This window comes from Orcinus orca, chromosome 12, assembly GCF_937001465.1.
Source record: "Orcinus orca chromosome 12, mOrcOrc1.1, whole genome shotgun sequence".
Taxonomy (NCBI): domain Eukaryota; kingdom Metazoa; phylum Chordata; class Mammalia; order Artiodactyla; family Delphinidae; genus Orcinus; species Orcinus orca.
In genome coordinates, this window is record NC_064570.1 from 1,686,700 (window position 1) to 1,704,085 (window position 17,386).

Below are 17,386 nucleotides of genomic sequence, written 5' to 3' on the forward strand. Positions count from 1 at the left end.
GCCTTTTACTATTAGAGAGGAAACCAGCATAAGTCTCAGGGGCTAACAGCCGGAAAGTTCAAATCAGGTAAAATGTGTAAGTATCATGAATTCACGATAAAAATCCACAGAAGACTGACTCAAGTGGGGAGACGGCAACATTTTTCAGACACTCCTGACACGAAGAATTTTCTTACAAAATCACCAACAGCAAACGTAACCCGAAGATGAAGAAGTAATGCTCCTCTTTTCAGGACAGCTACTGAATTGTTCCCCCACAAAATAAATGGCTAGAATTCTTAAAACTTTTGGAAAAAATGAGGTACCAAAACCCCCTAACGTTTGATACTAACGCTGTGTATACAAAATCACTGACAAGACAAAAAGGAGACCTGGATCAGCACGGGGTGGCCGTCAAGACACCTGCCCGGCCCGGCCGGTAACTGTGGGCGAGTGACGTGGGCCGGCCTGGTACCAGCACCACATGCTCGTCTACTGCAAAGGGCTGCTGAGGATCAAAAGGGAAGATGCACGTAAAAAGCTTCAGACGCATCCGAATGTAGGTAATAGTGCCGCTAAGGATGTACGATTAAATCGGTGCTAAGGTACTTCTGCTAACGGTTAACATCAGCAAGAAAATTTCACACTTTGAAAAATCTTTTGCTTATAACCTAGGGTGAAGGAATAAACGCTCAAAGTACTCAGCAAACACTGACAGTGTCGTGCACTGGGTTAAACAGGCCACAAAACTATCACAATATTTCAACACTAAAATTATCCTTTTCAGACAGGTTGCACAAAAATGAACGCTTATGTTTCTTTCTTCCCTTTATAAAAGGAGCGTGTGACGTGCAGCCATGTCTGACACGTCCAAGACGGAGCTCAGTCACTTCTGACGGGTCCCTGCGCGCACCGCATCTTCCCTCACGAGTTAGCGCAGGCCACCGGATCGTGGCCCGGGAAGTCAGCCTCCGCCAAGACTCAAAAGATTAAAGAGAAACACATCTCTAACTTAAAGTAATCTGTTCCGGGCCTTTAGATAAATTATTTGCAGAGTGGAAAGCTTTCAATTTTGATTCTATATTTTTCCTTCATTTTGCCTTAAAAACGTTGTGTTTTATCTTTTGAGCTTTAAGAATACTTGCTTCTTCCCACTGGTAAAAATCCGTTCTTGAAAAATTTCAGAATTTTTAATCAGAATATCGAACAGTTTCGGCTGACTATATATGAAGTAACACTATACATTCTTTTTTTTTTTTTTTTTTTTGCGGTACGCGGGCCTCTCACTGTTGGGGCCTCTCCCGCTGCGGAGCACAGGCTCCGGACGCGCAGGCTCAGCATCCATGGCTCACGGGCCCAGCCTCTCCGCGGCACGTGGGATCTTCCCGGACCGGGGCACGAACCCGTGTCCCCTGCGTCGGCAGGCGGACTCTCAACCACTGTGCCACCAGGGAAGCCCAACACTACACATTCTTCAAATCATTTTCAAAGAGCTTTAGTAAAGAACATTTTTTAACACGTCGCTATGCTAAAATCTGACATCATCCATTCCAATCCGTGCCCTAACCCTACTCCTCACAGCATCAGGGGAAGAACCGAGTCCAGGCCACAGAGGCTCATGGCAGAGGGGGGCTGAACAGGGCGAGACAGTGGGGCAGCTGGCGGACACGAGGCCAGAACGCAGACAGCTCTGCACTTTACGAGGAATCTTCAAGAAGCAGGAGCGACCAGACGCAGGGTGTAATCTGCTCCCATGAGGTACTTTTAGTGTGAAGTAGAAGGGTTAGTGATGTGACTGAAAGCCCAGATGGCTAGAAGTGACTCCGCACTACAATATCCCTCACCAAACCTATTTATCTGTGTCACGACACTCACAAAACAGCTAAGGTTCAGCCTGTAATCTGATGGCATCTTGCTTCAAAAATTGCTATTATCACACAGGTCTTTCAAGGTACCACATTCTAGATACTTGCAACAGAAATTTTACAAAAAGATTTAACGCTGGCTTCTAAGTGACTCGACCTAAGGATTATCTACTAAACCTTCCAAGTGAATCAGAGCTCTGACTCAGATGGCAAGAAAGATTCTAGTAAAACTCGTTTACCTACGAGTCACGGTTACTTCAGTTTGACTATTCAGTTCTTTTAGAACTGCCGGGAGCCCGATGCACGGACTCTGCAGAACCGAGAAGACTCAGAGCACGTTCACCGCCAGCCTCCCAATGTTTAAAGTGGCCAGACCAGGCTGAAGCCTGAATCTTGATAACGCACAGCTGTGCTTTCAATCTAGCTTTCAGCGCTGTCTCCAAAGCTGATTAGGAACACGGGCCTGCAGCACCCGTGGGTGTGCTCTGCGGTCCACGGAGGGTCACGGCCAGAGGCAGCCGCACGCCGCCTGGGCCTGGCCAGCAGGGCCGGGACGTATGAGCGTGGGAGGGACGGAGAGGGACGGGGCCGGCTCGGGCAGGGGTCGCTTCACACCCACCCCGACAGGGCGGCTCAGCCGGCAACACGAAGTTCTGCGTGTGCTAAACAGCTGGAAGTACACAGGGGCCGACGGCACTAGCGACAGGAAGAAATTTAACTGTGGACACCAAGATGCTCGAGCGTGCACCCACTTATTTGAGGCAGGGGACGCAGGCCGGGACCAACAGCGCTTCAAGCGATTAGGGGGACGGAGGAGGGCTGCCGCTGCCGGCTGACTGCGGAAACGGGACGGTTTCCAGTGCGGAGATCACTGCTGGCGCCCTGAGAGGGCCTGCCCCAGAGCAGGAACGCCGGCCTTCCGGCTGCGGTGGAGCAGGGAGAGCCCCGCTCCGCGGCGGGCGGAGCGGAGGGGCTGCCGGACAGACGGCAGAAGCTCGGCTTGGTGGCAGGGGCGGGGGGTGGGATGGAGAGGAAGACGCCACCGCAGGCCGGCGCCGCGGCGGGGGGAGGGCCTGGCGCGGGAGGCGCATCCTGACCTGCCGGGCCGCCGTCCTCGTCGTCGTCCTCCTCGGTGTAAGCCACGAGCTTGGCGGTGTACAGGGCGTCGGGGGAGAGCACCTGCGCCTGCAGGTAGGAGGCGGTGCGCTGGGGCGGCGGCGGGGGCGCGGGGGCCGAGGGCTCGTAGCCCCGCGGGAGCGGAGGGCGGCCCAGGCCCAGCTCCTCGGGCTCCAGCAGCTGGCGCTCGGCCTCGTCGTGCTGTCGGCGGCGCTCGGCCTCCAGGCGGCTGTAATACCCCTCCTCCTGTCGCCTCTGTGGCAGTGGACAGAAGCGCGAGGTCAGCGGGCAGGAAGGGACGGGCCTGCTCCGGGTCCCCCAGCACCACGGCGGATGGACCCGGACACTGTCTTCCCTTGGGACTCGGTCTCCGACGCCAGACCGCGTGGGGACGGGGGAGGGAGGAATGAAGGAGCTGTCAGGGCCCCAGCCCCAGGTACCACGTGGCTGTCCCATCCCCAGCCGCTTCTCTCTCTCTCCTGTTGCAGGTGGGACAGTAACTTACCTGTCACTCCTGACTTTAAAGACACAGGCACCCCAAAGCTAGGCTGCACCTGCCTTTCTAGAGCTGGCACTCCCCGAAGTGCAGCCCTGTGTGCTTTTCCACCGAACCCCAGTAAGCTCAGAAGAGCGGTCCTTCCTTGACAAGAAGGACGTGATTACGTCACCTGGCTGACTTCTAGGTATTCAGAGGGAAGCGACTAGGAAACCCCGAACTGTAAAAAAACATGACTCATCTTTCCAAGGTCACAACCAATATGCTTTCCACAGTTTTTAATTGGTATTTCAAATCTTAATAAACTCCCTGCCAGACAGAAAATTGAGAGAGCCAGGAAACAAGATATTCAAATATATTTTGACACAGACTGTACATTTTTTCTGACATATATCTGCACAAACTACAGTTGACAGTGTTAACATTGAAAAAAGTAACAGCACAGTTTTGTTAAAGATTGACAAAAGTTTCAGAACACAAGAAAAAAGTGAAGAAGAAAAGAGCTGAAAGATCAAACAGTAATCTGCCTTAACTTGAGGAATGTTCAATGTACAATGCACACAGAACGGAAGTACAGTGGACTTTAAATTCATTCAACGGAAGGGGACCAATTTTAGGGGCCTTGCTGGCATTAGGATTAAAGTTTTTAGTCCCCATTTCACTTTGCACACTGTGTCTTCTCCCTACTCCCTCCACACCACACACACACACACACACACACACACACGTACACAGTGGGCAAAGCTTCACCTTCTGAGGGAGAAAACGCTAAGGACAGATGCCAGCCTCAATCCTGGCCCTGGGCCCCATTTCTCACTTCATCTTCTTACACTATGTTGAGACACCCTGAAGGAAAAACATTTTTACCTTATTTTCTACACAAAATGAGCGTTCTCTTAGAGTGGGGAATTAAATCTGGAACGACCTCCGCAGAGCTTAAGTGGAGTTGTGAGGAATCTTAGTATTATGTGAACAAAGCTCACTTGGTCACATTTTAGGGAAACCACAACATGTTCTTTCAGTTACACTAAGAGCAGGTATACAGGCACATGAACCGAGAAGACTTCATTCTACCCAAAAGTGAACGGCACGTTTTCCTAGGACAGAGAAACCCATCAATTTTGCACATTCTCTATAAAAAATAGGTTATTCGGCTTCCTTTTACACTGAGTGCTCAATTATAGAAGCAGTTACCCACACACAGGTGCACCTGACGTAATCACGAGTTGTGAGAACACACACTGGAAAAAAGTCAAATAACCCAGGAATTTCCCAACGTGGAGAACACGGCCTGGCCGCCTCCCCGTGGGCACTACTCCCAGGTGGCCGAGGGCTCAGGCAGAGGTGGGACAGACAGCTGAGGGGCCCGGCCAGGAAAACACACCCTGCGAGCAGCCCCGGGACAGCAGCACGACAGACACTGTAAAACCCGGGTCTAGTGGCTCAAACTGTGGAAACCCCGTTTCCTTAGACGTATTACTGACTTTGACAAGCTCGAGGGGAGCCTCACCACGAAACCCGACTCTGGGAACAGCGCACAAGCTCTTCAGGCACAGCCGACAGCACGATGACCGGAATGGCAAAGGCCAACAGACCGTAGACATGGCTCGTTTCAGTGCAGGTGTGCCCACGTCATCTACCTGGCTCGCACTTAACCAAGTCATCCGTCATTTCCACTGTCTTACTCTCTGCCTGTCGCGTCCCCACAGACCCCATCACTGCCAGAGCACCCCAAGCTTCCTCCTGCAGGGTGCGCCGTGAGGGTGCTCACTGGACTTTCCCCACCAGGAGCCATGACCTCAGAGCTCCCGCCTTCACAGAAGGGAAGTAACGGAAGGCCAGCTTCTCCCACACCTTGTCCAGGGACCGGCCAGCCCTGGAGAGACCCAGAAGCGAGCCCAGAGCCGCGGCGACGCGCCCACAGACGGCAGGGCCTGGAGGGCAGCATCACCAAGCGCCCATTGCTCAGGGGAGCTCAAGTGTGCCGTCATGTTAAAGGCAATTAAAAGGATTACCTGAATCTCAGAAACCCACATACGGAAACAAAGCAATAACTCGGGATATCTACCAGATTACACACTAAATTAAATGTCCTTGTATCGTGTTTTCTATAAGCCATTTGCTCTCTTCACCCCTGACCAGAATTAAGTCATGAAATAACCGATTTGAAACCCTTAAGGTTAACAGTGACTTCCTAGTTTCCTGTCCTTCCCACGGCCCGACCTCCCTGTGAACTGGACACTTGTCACCTTCACAGTGACAAGCTGGACCCCGTCCAGCAAAGACCAGAGCCCCGAGCACACAGAGGCCCCACAGTCCACAAGCTTGAGCGACAAGACTCGGAGGAGAGGGGGTGGGGGGAGAGCCAGGAGGAGAAGGGGGAGGGGGGAGAGTCAGGAGGAGAAGGGGGAGGGGGGAGAGTCAGGAGGAGAAGGGGGAGGGGGGACAGCCTGGAGGAAAAGGGGGAGGGGGGACAGCCTGGAGGAAAAGGGGGAGGGGGGACAGCCCGAGGAGAAGGGGGAGGGGGGACAGCCAGGAGGCGAAGGGGGAGGGGGGACAGCCTGCAGGAGAAGGGGGAGGGGGGACAGCCTGCAGGAGAAGGGGGAGGGGGGACAGCCAGGAGGCGAAGGGGGAGGGGGGACAGCCAGGAGGAGAAGGGGGACAGGCAGGAGGAGAAGGGGGAAGGGGGACAAGCAGGAGGAGAAGGGGGAGGGGGACAAGCAGGAGGAGAAGGGGGAGGGGGACAGCCTGGAGAAGGGGGAGGGGGACAGCCCGGGGGGAAAAGGGGATGACAGCTCAGAGGACAGGGCCGGGGCCCGGCTGGCTGACCGGGCTCCAGTTTCAGCGGCGGCCCCCTTGCGCGTCCCGGGCCCCTCAGCCGCGCACCCCTCGCCCTCAGAGCACCAGGACCTTTTCTTCGGCCTCGCGCCTGGCCCGCTGCTCCTCCTGCCGGGCCCGCTGCTCAGCCTCCCGGGTCCGTATCTCCTCCAGCTGCTGCTGCCGCCGCCGCTCCTCGTCCTGCAACTGAGGACAGGTCCCGTTCAGTGCGCGCCCGGAGCGTCCCAGCGCCAGACACAGGACGCGCACACGACACAAGCACACGCACGGCTGAGAACAGACACCAGGCGGAGGTCACGGCGGACACCAGAGCCCGCCACCTAACGACTCCGTCCCCACCGCTCCAGAGCTACGCTTCCATCGACTGTGGCTCAGAGGAGGCGGCATTTACCCTGGACGCTCACACGTGAAACAGCACAGTTCTTTCACTAGGACATACTCAGCTTAAGCAGCTCACGTGGGGGCAGAGAAGGCTCCAACGTACGGAGCCGTGAGACACACTGGCCCACCCCCTTCCTTCGCCCCGGTTCAGTTTCCACCGTGAAGGTCAAGAAAGACTCCGCACTCTCGCGGCCCGTGGCAGGTGAACTAGCCTCTGGATGGGGGTGGGGTGGGGCCCACGGGGCAGCAGAAGCTCCAGGGGCCAGCGCCCGCCTCGTCTCAGGGACACGGCTTCTAGCTCTCCTCCCGCCCGTGCCCGTCCTGGCCCTTTGCCATCCGTTCCCTCTGGGTCCCACCCCAGATGCCAAGAATTCCTGCCCAGTTCAGGGATCCCCCAAAGTCTGATTCACAGAATGTGAAGCTGAAATTTGGGAGGAACCTTACTGGAACTCTGTCCCGCTACATGTCTGTCAAGTAACTGTCCATCCTGTTCGAGCACCTTCAGTGTCTGGGGCCTACAGCCTGCCTCCCAGGACAGTGGTAACTACTAGTCCAAAAGCCTTCCTACTGTTCTAAAATTCATCCCCTCATCGCTGTCTGTCTTTCGTCCTTCAGGTTCTGCCTTTCTGACACAATACGAAACAAATTTAGTATCTGTCCTTCATACCATTCAAGTACTTAAGGACACCTTCAAACACCTGAGACGCTCGGCTTTCAGCTCCTGCACCCTCCTGGTCACACTCCTCTGTACACTACAGGTCGAAAACGCCTCAGGGAGCCGTGAATTAAAAGCGCATTTGACTAGCAGAGAACAGAGTAAGGGTCTCTTTTCGCCATGTCCGCAGGCTACAGCTACTTTTGTAGTTACAGCCTAAGGTAACGCGACTTGGAAAAGCTCACATTCACCATTTACTTCTTCTCTGTTCCAGACCTGGGCATGGCACAAGAGGTGACTCAAAATTTTACATTAAAGTAGCACTGAGGCCATCGAGTTCAACCTCTAACCACTGCAGGAACCCGACATAAAACCACTCAAGGTGTACTTCTGCATCTATATAATCACTAGTTACCCTATAGGTTATTCATAGCAAACCCAGAAAACGTTAACTTCTGGATCTGAACTGTTGGAGTGTATTTTTTTCCTAAACAAAAACAAAAACCGAACAACTTGACTCTTGCTTGGTTTCTGTGGAACAAAAACTGTATCTGGTGGGAAAGTAACTAACTTGTGTAATCACGCTTTTTCGTGTCAGTGAACAAAAATAAAACATCTCAGAAAAAAATTAAAATTCCCTTCTCAAGGAGAACAAATTAACTACCTCTTTAGTATACTCTAGGTATAAGCCTAGAAGGATGCTAGGATAATTATTAGGTTTTGGAGGTTTTGTAGCAGGAGTAGATGCTAATGATTAAGCAGCACGGAAACAGTCAGAAGTGCCCTGCTGCGTGGAAACGCAGAGGAAAGGACTTACCAGGAATTTTAGAGTCATCAGCACAAATTATGGGACACAGCATCCAAATAAAAATAACAAAATAAAAAAGCAATTGATCACATTAGACATCTACAGAAAAGTAATTTGTGGAAGAATGTAAAATTGCATGAATGCATCAGAAGTGTTTCTGTTACCCAATAAAGCAAAAACTAATTTCATTATGTTCTCTCAGTACTTTTTAGACCTAATGAAAAACAAGTTCTGAGCAAGAAAATCAGTACACACTGAATCAGCTCTTTTAAGTTAAACAGGATAATTTTAAGAAATCAGAGCAATTTCAATTCTCATAATTAAAGGTACAGAACTCTATCTTATAAATCTATCAACAGGCATTTTCTCTTAAAATCCTGACGGTGGTAAATGAGGAGCCTTTCCCTCGTGCTGTTTCACTGGTTTCTATAAAGGTAGCAAATGAACCAGTGCTGTTAGAACTAAGGCAGTTTCTTTCCACTCTTTGATAAGCTGTTTCAGGTATTTTCATTTTCAAAACACAGGCTGTTTTGCTTTTCAAAAATATGCTGCTTTACTCAAAAAAAAAAAAAAAAAAAAAAAAAGAGAGAGAAAAGAGAACCTCTTACTTTTCCCCACATAACAGAGCCGGGTGGTACACCGAGGTGTACGGTTACGTCTCACAACAGTTAAAGAGCACTTCAACTTACGTTGGGAAGTTAATGGTTCTGAGAGCCAGTGCCTGACGGGGCCTGAACACTGTGAGGTTACATGAAATGCAGACAAGCTCGCTGTTTCACATTAAAGGAACGAAAAGTCGCATGCTATCAAAACAGTCTCGTAGGAAGTTCTACTTGGGGAAACTAGGCTTGAATAGACACAGTAATCATTCTTATAGAGTGAGTCAAGACAGCCCAGACTGAAGCTACTCCAGCCAAGAACTAGGCTGGGATTCTGAAAGCAGCACGCAAGCCTGACCCGAGGCCTTGCGATACTGAGGCAGTCCGAAAAAAATAGTTAAAAAAATAGTACGTTGAGATCTGTGTGTTTAGACTTTATACTTTTTTTGGGGAATCTTCCCGGACCGGGGCACGAACCCGTGTCCCCTGCGTCAGCAGGCAGACTCCCAACCGCTGCGCCACCAGGGAAGCCCTATACTTTATACTTTTGTTCCACAAAAATACAGTAACTTATATCTTTAATTTCATGTTGAAATATCTGAATACAAAACGGGGCCAAAACATCCTTTACTTTTTGACATTTTCTCTGAAAAGCAACTGTAAGTCTGTTAAGCACATCACCCTTTCTCTCTGCAGGCCTTTTCTGCTTATGCTCCCACCCATTAAAAATACTCACCCTAAAACAACTTTAAGGCCCCCAGATAAAGAGGCCCCCGATAGGCCACTTATTAGGACAGGACTCTGGCGTCCTGTCCTAGCACACGCAGCTTCCTGCCGCGTCTCTTCTCGGGGCGGGGGTGGGGGGTGGAATTTCCCTCTGGAGGGAGGGCCCTCCCCATCAGCAAATGGGAAGGGCTGCCACTGGACGACACCAGCTCTCGGCCCTCCGTCAGTGGGGCTCCCTGCCCCGGGTGCAGCCGTCCCCTTCTTTGTAACTGAAGGAACATGATTCTGTCCAGAGTTCTAAGGGGAGACCTACAGGTGCAGGCCTACTCCAGCAGCAGAGACAGGTAAGAAGCGTGGCTCACAGCAGCCCAGAGCAGACATCTGACGTTCGCCTAGGGCAGCTGTTCTCCCCCTGACACAGCCACAGGAACTTCGTGTTCTACTCCCAAACGCACACATGCTGGTTTGAGTATGAACTTATTTCTCCTCCTTGAATAAAACTGACGCTTCCCGACGGTGGGCTGTGTCTACCCTCCAGCCTCAACATCCTGGGCAGGGTCTCCCACCTGAACAGGCAGAGAACGCTCTGCTGCCTTCTGAGACAGGCCCCTCCGCAGGCACAACTCTCCGTTAAGGTTCCTACTGATTCTTGCTTGAGGTTTCTACAAAGCGTCTAATTCAACTGCTTCCATACCGGAGATGCTCCGGAGGGCCATGGCCAATTTCTACATAAAGGCCAAACAAGAAGGCAGCCCACAGCGTCTCTGAAAACACCCCCTCCCTGCTCTCCCCAAGGGGGAGGGATTCTTCCCGTGAGCTGTCGGGTCATCTGAGACGGAAGATGAACCACTCAACTGGCAGGAGACGAAGCTGCGACGGGCCAGCTGAGAGACTGCTGGTCTCGGAAGCGTCTCCTTGAAAGATGGTTCGCAGTAACCGTTTGATGAGCAGCAGACGTTTTCGTGAAGCACAAGGAATACTAAATATGAACCCAGAATATCCTGGTCAGGATCTCTACGCTCAGTCTACACGACACTGGGTACTAGGCCTGCCCTTCTCGTCTGCGCACGTTGCAGTTGTCACGGACGGGAGGGCCACAGAAGCGGTCACCCAGCCGCCTAGAGCAGTGAAGGCTGAGCTCCCCTCCTGTCTGCAGGGGGCAGGACCGGCTGCCCCTCAGAGGTCAGCAGGGCCAGCAGGCGCGGCCGCAGCGCCGGGTGGGCTCGGGAGGCGTCCTGCGGGCCGGGAGACCCGGGGCACTTCTGGAGGGGCAGGGGGCCGCTGCAGGGTCGCGGGGCTTCTGCGACCTGCCGGGCGGCGGCGGCCGTGTGCAGGAGAGTCTGCAAAGGGAGCACGGCCCGGGGCGAGCGAGCCACTCTGCAGGTGGTCAGCTTCCCAGGAAGCTGGGAATCCCTCTGCAGGGAGGGGAGAGGCGCCATGGCAACCGCAGGCTCCCCAGACTGGGCGACTGGGAGAGTCGGGCGCGGCGGGGAAGCTGCAGGTGCAGCAGACGGCAGCTCGCCGTCCAGTCCCGTACGCAAGTGCACGGGAGGCTCGGGTCCGGGAGGAGGTGGGTGAGTGCAGGGGAGGGCGGCCCTGGGCCCACGCGGGGCGACGGGCACTCAGGGACCCGGGGACCAGAGCCGCCAGGGCAGCCTCGCCACCTCGCCGAAGCTCCCATTTATCCCACGCGTCACCATAAATATCCCGGGACAAAGCCTAAGGAAAGGCCTTACAGACCGCACGGGCGGGGCCCTGCACAAGCGGGCACACGCCTGTACCCGGTCCCCATCGTCCCCAGGGGGCCAGTGCCTAACAGCCCCCGGGACAAGGCAAGAGCTCAACTTCTGCTGGGGAATCAGGCTAAGAAATGCTCGGAAACACGGTGCTTACCGCCAACATCAGCACTCGAAATAATTATCTTTTAAAGGAAGAAAACCCCGAACTACGCCTTTGAAATAAAAATCTTAGTGCACCCCTTACCCTTGGGTATTGTCACTCACCTGTCACCACCACGCTCCCCCCCACCCCCACCCCCCCGCCCCGACTCAGGATTCTCTTGGGGCCTCAGTCGGCGCATCTCAAAGCTGAGGCCCCAGGCTGCCTGGCCTGCACGCGTGTGACAAGGACCTGGTACCTGAAGAGACGAGTGGGACTGACTGGTGTCTCCCACCCCCTTCCATACGGACACCTTAACACACAGAGAGGCAGGGAAAGAAGATTACTTCTCGTCTCTGTCTCATACGGAGAAAAACACAAAGCCCAGAAAACATGCCTCTCAGTCATCAAGGAGAGATGTTTTCAAGAGGTTTCCCTTTGGAGTGACACTGCCATCATGCTATTCACATTGAAAAAAAAGGACAAAACAAAACAAAAAAAGGAGGGCTGTTATTTGGTGAAAAGGCCATTAGCGTCACACCTGGATTCAGAGATTTTTTTAAAAAGTATTGTCAGATACTGGCCTTGTATCATTTAAAAGCTGACTAACAAACGTTGACTTAGAGTCAGTATCAATACACCAGAGCATGAGTGTCTGGCAGCCGCGAGAGGTACCGCCCTCAAGCACGAGGGTGCTAAATGAGCAACTCAATTTCCCCAATATGGACATAAACGCATCACAGTTACAGCAGAATGCGGCCTCAAGTATTTTTTGGCAATGAACTGGTATAGCCGATAAACTAAACTAAAATCATGTGGTGTTATTGAAGAAAACACAGACTAAATGTTTACTGGAAATTCCTCTTTCTCTGCCAATAGACAGTTACACCCTAGACAGTTACATCTTAAGTGACAAACAATGTCAATACCAGTTGAACTGAGCTTCTAATAATGAATACTTAAAACGTATTTCTAATGTAACAAGAAAAAAATAGATTACTCACTGCAAAATTTCTCATTTGCCTATGTATTTATGAGTACGTAAGAATACAGAGTACGAATTTTATGACTAAAACTGAGTAAAGGTCAAAACCATAAACAAACAGTAAGTAACAGTTAAAAAGTAACAGAGAAAAAGCAAAGAATAACTAAATCTAAACACATTCAAAAGCATGCTTCTAGAGTCAGGGAACTACAGATCCTGATCTAGGACACCCCTGAGAACCAGATCTACTGAAAACATAAAACCACCACCACTAAAAGGAAAAAAAGGAAATCAAGACAGGAAAAAAGTACCCAAGGGAAAGAAACAAGAACATACCAAATCTAGAACAGAGATTGCTGGCATAGCAGTCTGCTGCAGGCAACAGAGAAGGAAAAAAAAAAGAAAGATGAAGTGTGAAAAAAAGGTTCAGTTTAGATCTGTATCCGCCACCAGCGTATCTGTGGTTCCCATGCTCCATCTGTGTTTGAAGGACAACCCAGTGAGAAAAGTACGGAAACTACAGACCAATTTCCAGTATTCAGAAATAGAAAAATGCCCGCATGGTATTAAATCCTTGAGCTTTATTATTAAGACACACAGCAACTAAAATGAGTAAAATTTCCCTTAGCTCTCTTATTTGGAGACTAACATATTAATCTTAAAATAAGTAATGATAAAACACACAGATACTTTAAACTATCGTAATTCATACTAAGAGGCTTTGAAATATTCAGTGTTTTTTAATCACTTGGAAAAACTGAGAGACATTCAATAAAATTTTAGCCTTCAGAGGAAAGCATAATTATAGAAATACTGCAACGTGGTTTCTAACTTCTCCCTCAACAGTAAATATTAATGACGTCCACTTATTTACCATAAACATCAGCTTTAGATTCAGAGCTAAGGCTGCGTCAGAGGTAAGCCTTCTTGCCTCGCATTGTGGGGACAGAGCCCCAGGGCCACGGCCACAGCAGCCTCTCGGGGAGCCCACCTGCAGCGCGTCCACTAGGACCCGGGTGGAGCAGGGGTGGCGGCCGTGACAGGCACACAGCTAACCACCTACAGACGGCCCAGAGTGCTGACCAGAAAGTGGAAATAGTTCAAAGGATCCTTATGCGGAAAATAATCAGTCCTTCATCAAACAGCTGCTCTTTCAAACAAAACAGTATTGATGGTAAATACACTTGTTTTTGAGGACGTTTACTACTGATGACTTGGAAACTACTAATAAAACAATGTAATGTTTACCATTTAGACCTTCACTTAAGAAATTTAAGTTTCCTCAGAGGAATTCCAGCTGAATTTTGGACCAAGTTACATATACGTCTGCTTGAGAACACAGAGCTAACAAGAAGTGTGTGCGGTGACATTCCAGGAAAATAATTCAGAGCAAAGTGAAAAGGCATCACAGTGCCGGCTCAAGGCACTCACTGCCGAGGGTCTAGGATTGAATTTCATCCTGAGCTGGAAAGATTCAAGGGTCTGACGGGACAGGAGACCCTTGGTTTAGGTCTCCAGTACAGATGACATCAGAGGTGGAATTAGAAACAAAATCCAAAAGACAAAAAGGACATGCCCTTTGCTGTTTTTTCTCAGAATACTGCATTATATCTGAAAAAAAAAAAATCACTGAAGTGCATTAACGTAAAATAGTCCCTAGCACTCACTGCAAGTTAATCCCAGTAAATGCTTCTCTGTCAACAACTGTCCCGATACACAGGGTAACAGAGAATCTCAGATGTGGCACTTTAACAAGCGACTGCATTAAACTAATATAAATTTAAGTTTTCTTCTTTGACTTGACACAAAAGGAATAGAAGTTATTTTTATAACATGGAGAACCATGAATAAAATTCTAAGTTCTCACTCCCTTTAAGCTACCACTGAAATATAATTGCTTAGCACTTCAGTAACACTCGAGAGTCTCCCTCTATCTGGGCCGTGACGCCGGCCCTGACCCTGAGCTGTGAACCGCTCCTCTGCTACCCCTGGGGAGCACGGACCATGGAGACCAGGGGCAGCCCGTCCCGGCATGAAGCTTCAGGGCACTGCACGCCTGCCTCCGTGTGCCGGCGACGGCGGCAGAGCGGGGCAGTTAACAGCCTGTCCGGCCCACAGAGCCTGAGAGACGTTTACTCTGCAGCCGTTGAAAGACACGTTGCCAACCCCTGATCACGGTGATCACCGGTTATTAACGCGTCTTCTCCACCCACGTGCCAGCCAGCCGGCCGCAGCCAGTGGGCGCCCCACAGCTGTCAAGCGCCGTCGGACCGCGCAGAACCAGCGCCTCTCCAGCACTCGTGCCCAGAGCATCTCGCCCCGGCGCCGCAGGACAGCATCTCCGGCCACGCCCACGCCCCGCGGAGGCTGGGAGCCCGAGCCGCGTGCCCGCCCACCCGCCCGCCCGGCCCCGTTACCCGCGCTCTGCGCTCGGCCTCCAGGCGCTGCATGAGCAGCACGGTGTCCACGTCGTCGTCCTCCTCCTCCTCGTCGTCCTCGTCCTTCTGCTTGGACTCCTGCAGCCGCTTCTGGAACTGCCACTCCAGCATGAGCTTGCGCAGGCGGTCGCTCTCCTCGGCCGAGCGCTCGGCCTTGCCCTGCAGCTCCTGGATCTCGCGGCTCAGCAGGTCCACGATGTGCAGCTGCTGCTGCTTCTCCAGCTTCTCCCGCGCGTCCCGCTTCCAGGGGTCGGGGGACAGGCTGTCCCCCGAGGCCAGCTCCTCCCTGCTAACCGTGATGTACTGCAAGTCCCGGCGCTCAATGGTGCGCGGCTGCTGCTGGGGCTGCAGCTCCCGGATGACGGTGTCCGGGGCGCGGGCGGGGGCCGGCGGGGCGGCGGGCGAGGGCGGCCCGGGGGGCGGGGGCCCGGGGGGCGGCGCCTGCGTCCGAAGCTGGCCCAGCCTGCGCTCTTGCTCCCGCCGCCGGCGCTCGCGCTCCTCCTCCAGGCGCGCCTTTTCCTTCTCGTACCAGCGCTGCTGCTCCTCCCGCTTCTTCCGCTCTGCAGCCGCCTGGGCGCCGGTGGGAGGCGGCGGGAGGGACGAGTCCGCGGGGACTCCGTCCCCATCGCCGTAGTGCCCGGGGGGCGGGTCGGTCCGCACCGGCGGGGAGGCGGCTGGGGTCTTCCAGCGCCCAGGGCCGCTCTTGGTGAGCGTGGACGCGGGGGTGCCCGCCTTGGAAGGGGGGCCCAGGTGCTCCTGGCTGGAGGTGCTGGAGCCCAGCGAGGAGCCCTGGTTGAGCCACGCGTCGCCGCCGTCAGACCTGCGCTCCATCGCCGCCTCCACCCTCTGCCGCTCCAGGTGGTACGCGACATCCTCCCGGAGCTCCTCCTGGGACCGGGTCACGCGCTGGAAAAAGAAAACGGGAAACCGTTGTGTTTCAGCCACCGTCAGAAGTTACTGAAAGTACATAAACAGTTCAGCTCAGGAAGAAAGGAGTGTTAGGGAAAGTGTGCGGTGAGCGTACAGGACGGGCCGAGGCTGCCCGCACCCAGCGCTAATCCCGCGACGGTGCTTTCCCAGAGGACGTCTGTATCTGTTAGAAAGCTAAAGGGGAAAAGGGAAAGCGGCGCGTCCTGTCCACATCAATGGCCAAACAGCGAAATGCACGAAGGCTCGGGCTCTCCACATCCGTCACCGTCCTTGTTCTGGGGCCTCACGGGCGTCTGCACTGCGGTGCCAGACATGGGGCTGACCTTGAGCAGAGGAATGTGCTTAGTCTTGTGTCGTGAAGAGCGACAAGAACTACTTCTCTGCAGTAAAATTCTAATTAGCATTCAGACTAATTATCAAATCCTAGCCACGTGATCCATCCGCGACTTTCCGAGTCCCGCCAGCTGACCACGGGCCCATGGGCCCACGAGCGCACAGACAGAGCCGGGCGCGGCGAGGAGGGATGAGCCTGTACCCGAGTCTCAGAAAGGCGGCGGGATGATCTGAGGGACACACCCGCTGCACATGTACGAAACAGAGTACACCTGCTTCCGAGGCTAGTCTTGCGCGTGGAAGAGGCATGTCTGAAAGTGGCGTGATGCGACAGAAAATGATTTTTTTTTTTTTAAGATGCTGGGGGTAGTTGTTTAGTAATTAATTAATTAATTTTTGGCTGTGTTGGGTCTTCGTTTCTGTGCGAGGGCTTTCTCTAGTTGTGGCAAGCGGGGGCCACTCTTCATCGCGGTGCGCGGGCCTCTCACTGTCGCGGCCTCTCTTGTTGCGGAGCACAGGCTCCAGACGCACAGGCTCAGTAGTTGTGGCTCACGGGCCTAGTTGCTCCGCAGCATGTGGGATCCTCCCAGACCAGGGCTCGAACCCGTGTCCCCTGCATTAGCAGGCAGATTCTCAACCACTGAGCCACCAGGGAAGCCCCCAGAAAATGATCTGCTATGAATGATGTCCCAGCCAAACAGTTTTCTTTCCAGCCCTATTAATGAGTAGAAATTGAAGACACAAATGTGGAAAATAAACTACTTCCCTTTTCTCAAAAGGCACACCAAGAACAAAAAAATGAAATATATCACTTGAAAAACCAGCAGCCTGCTAGAAAAATGGAACATGTACTTCCCACATTTTCTACAGCTTTGCCGTGTGCGCAGAAGCACAGCTCTCTGACTACTGGGCGCACGACCTGCAGCTCACATGAAAGCACGGCCAGACTGCCTGCTGCGTGTGGACGGCGCTTCTCGAGTACAAAGCTTTGGAGCTGGTGCATCCAGACCACACGCCCGCTAGCCCTCGCAGCCCAGTGGCAACAAGGCCACCTTCGCTTCCCTCGAGGACTCCGCTTCGCTGCTGGTGCCCACTCACCGCCCCCGCGGCAAGTCCTGTCCAATCCTTGGTCATCTCACCATCCACGTAAGTGACCCTTCAGCTCCCTGGCCCTCCTCCGGTGCTTACTACCCACGCTGGGAGGCCGAGGCAAACAGCACTCACAGGCCGTAGGCATGCAGGTCCCTGGCGCTGTCCAACCCCCGTGCCTCCACGCACGGAAGGAGGTCTGCCTCAGGGCGAACAGAACAGCCAGGCGACTCGTGCCCGGGCCCGTCAGACGGGGCTCCTCCCGGCCTC

The 17,386-nt window shown here is 53.0% G+C and overlaps 1 protein-coding gene across 16 annotated transcripts in view; it reads right to left on the reverse strand.

Moving 5' to 3' along the window:
• AFDN (afadin, adherens junction formation factor) overlaps positions 1 to 17,386 on the reverse strand; it is a 139,511-nt gene that overhangs the window by 3,076 nt on the left and 119,049 nt on the right. For 8 of the 16 annotated variants that reach the window (XM_033403980.2, XM_033403977.2, XM_033403983.2 and 5 more), the window contains 3 exons: positions 14,744 to 15,670; positions 6,367 to 6,480; positions 2,942 to 3,215 (listed from right to left, as the gene is read on the reverse strand). In XM_033403980.2, the coding sequence (XP_033259871.2) occupies positions 2,942 to 3,215; positions 6,367 to 6,480; positions 14,744 to 15,670 (1,315 nt within the window). Of the gene's footprint in view, positions 1 to 2,941; positions 3,216 to 3,720; positions 6,018 to 6,201; positions 6,481 to 14,743; positions 15,671 to 17,386 lie in introns of those variants that run through there. The other 8 variants (XM_033403984.2, XM_033403979.2, XM_033403976.2 and 5 more) reach the window with 4 other exon arrangements.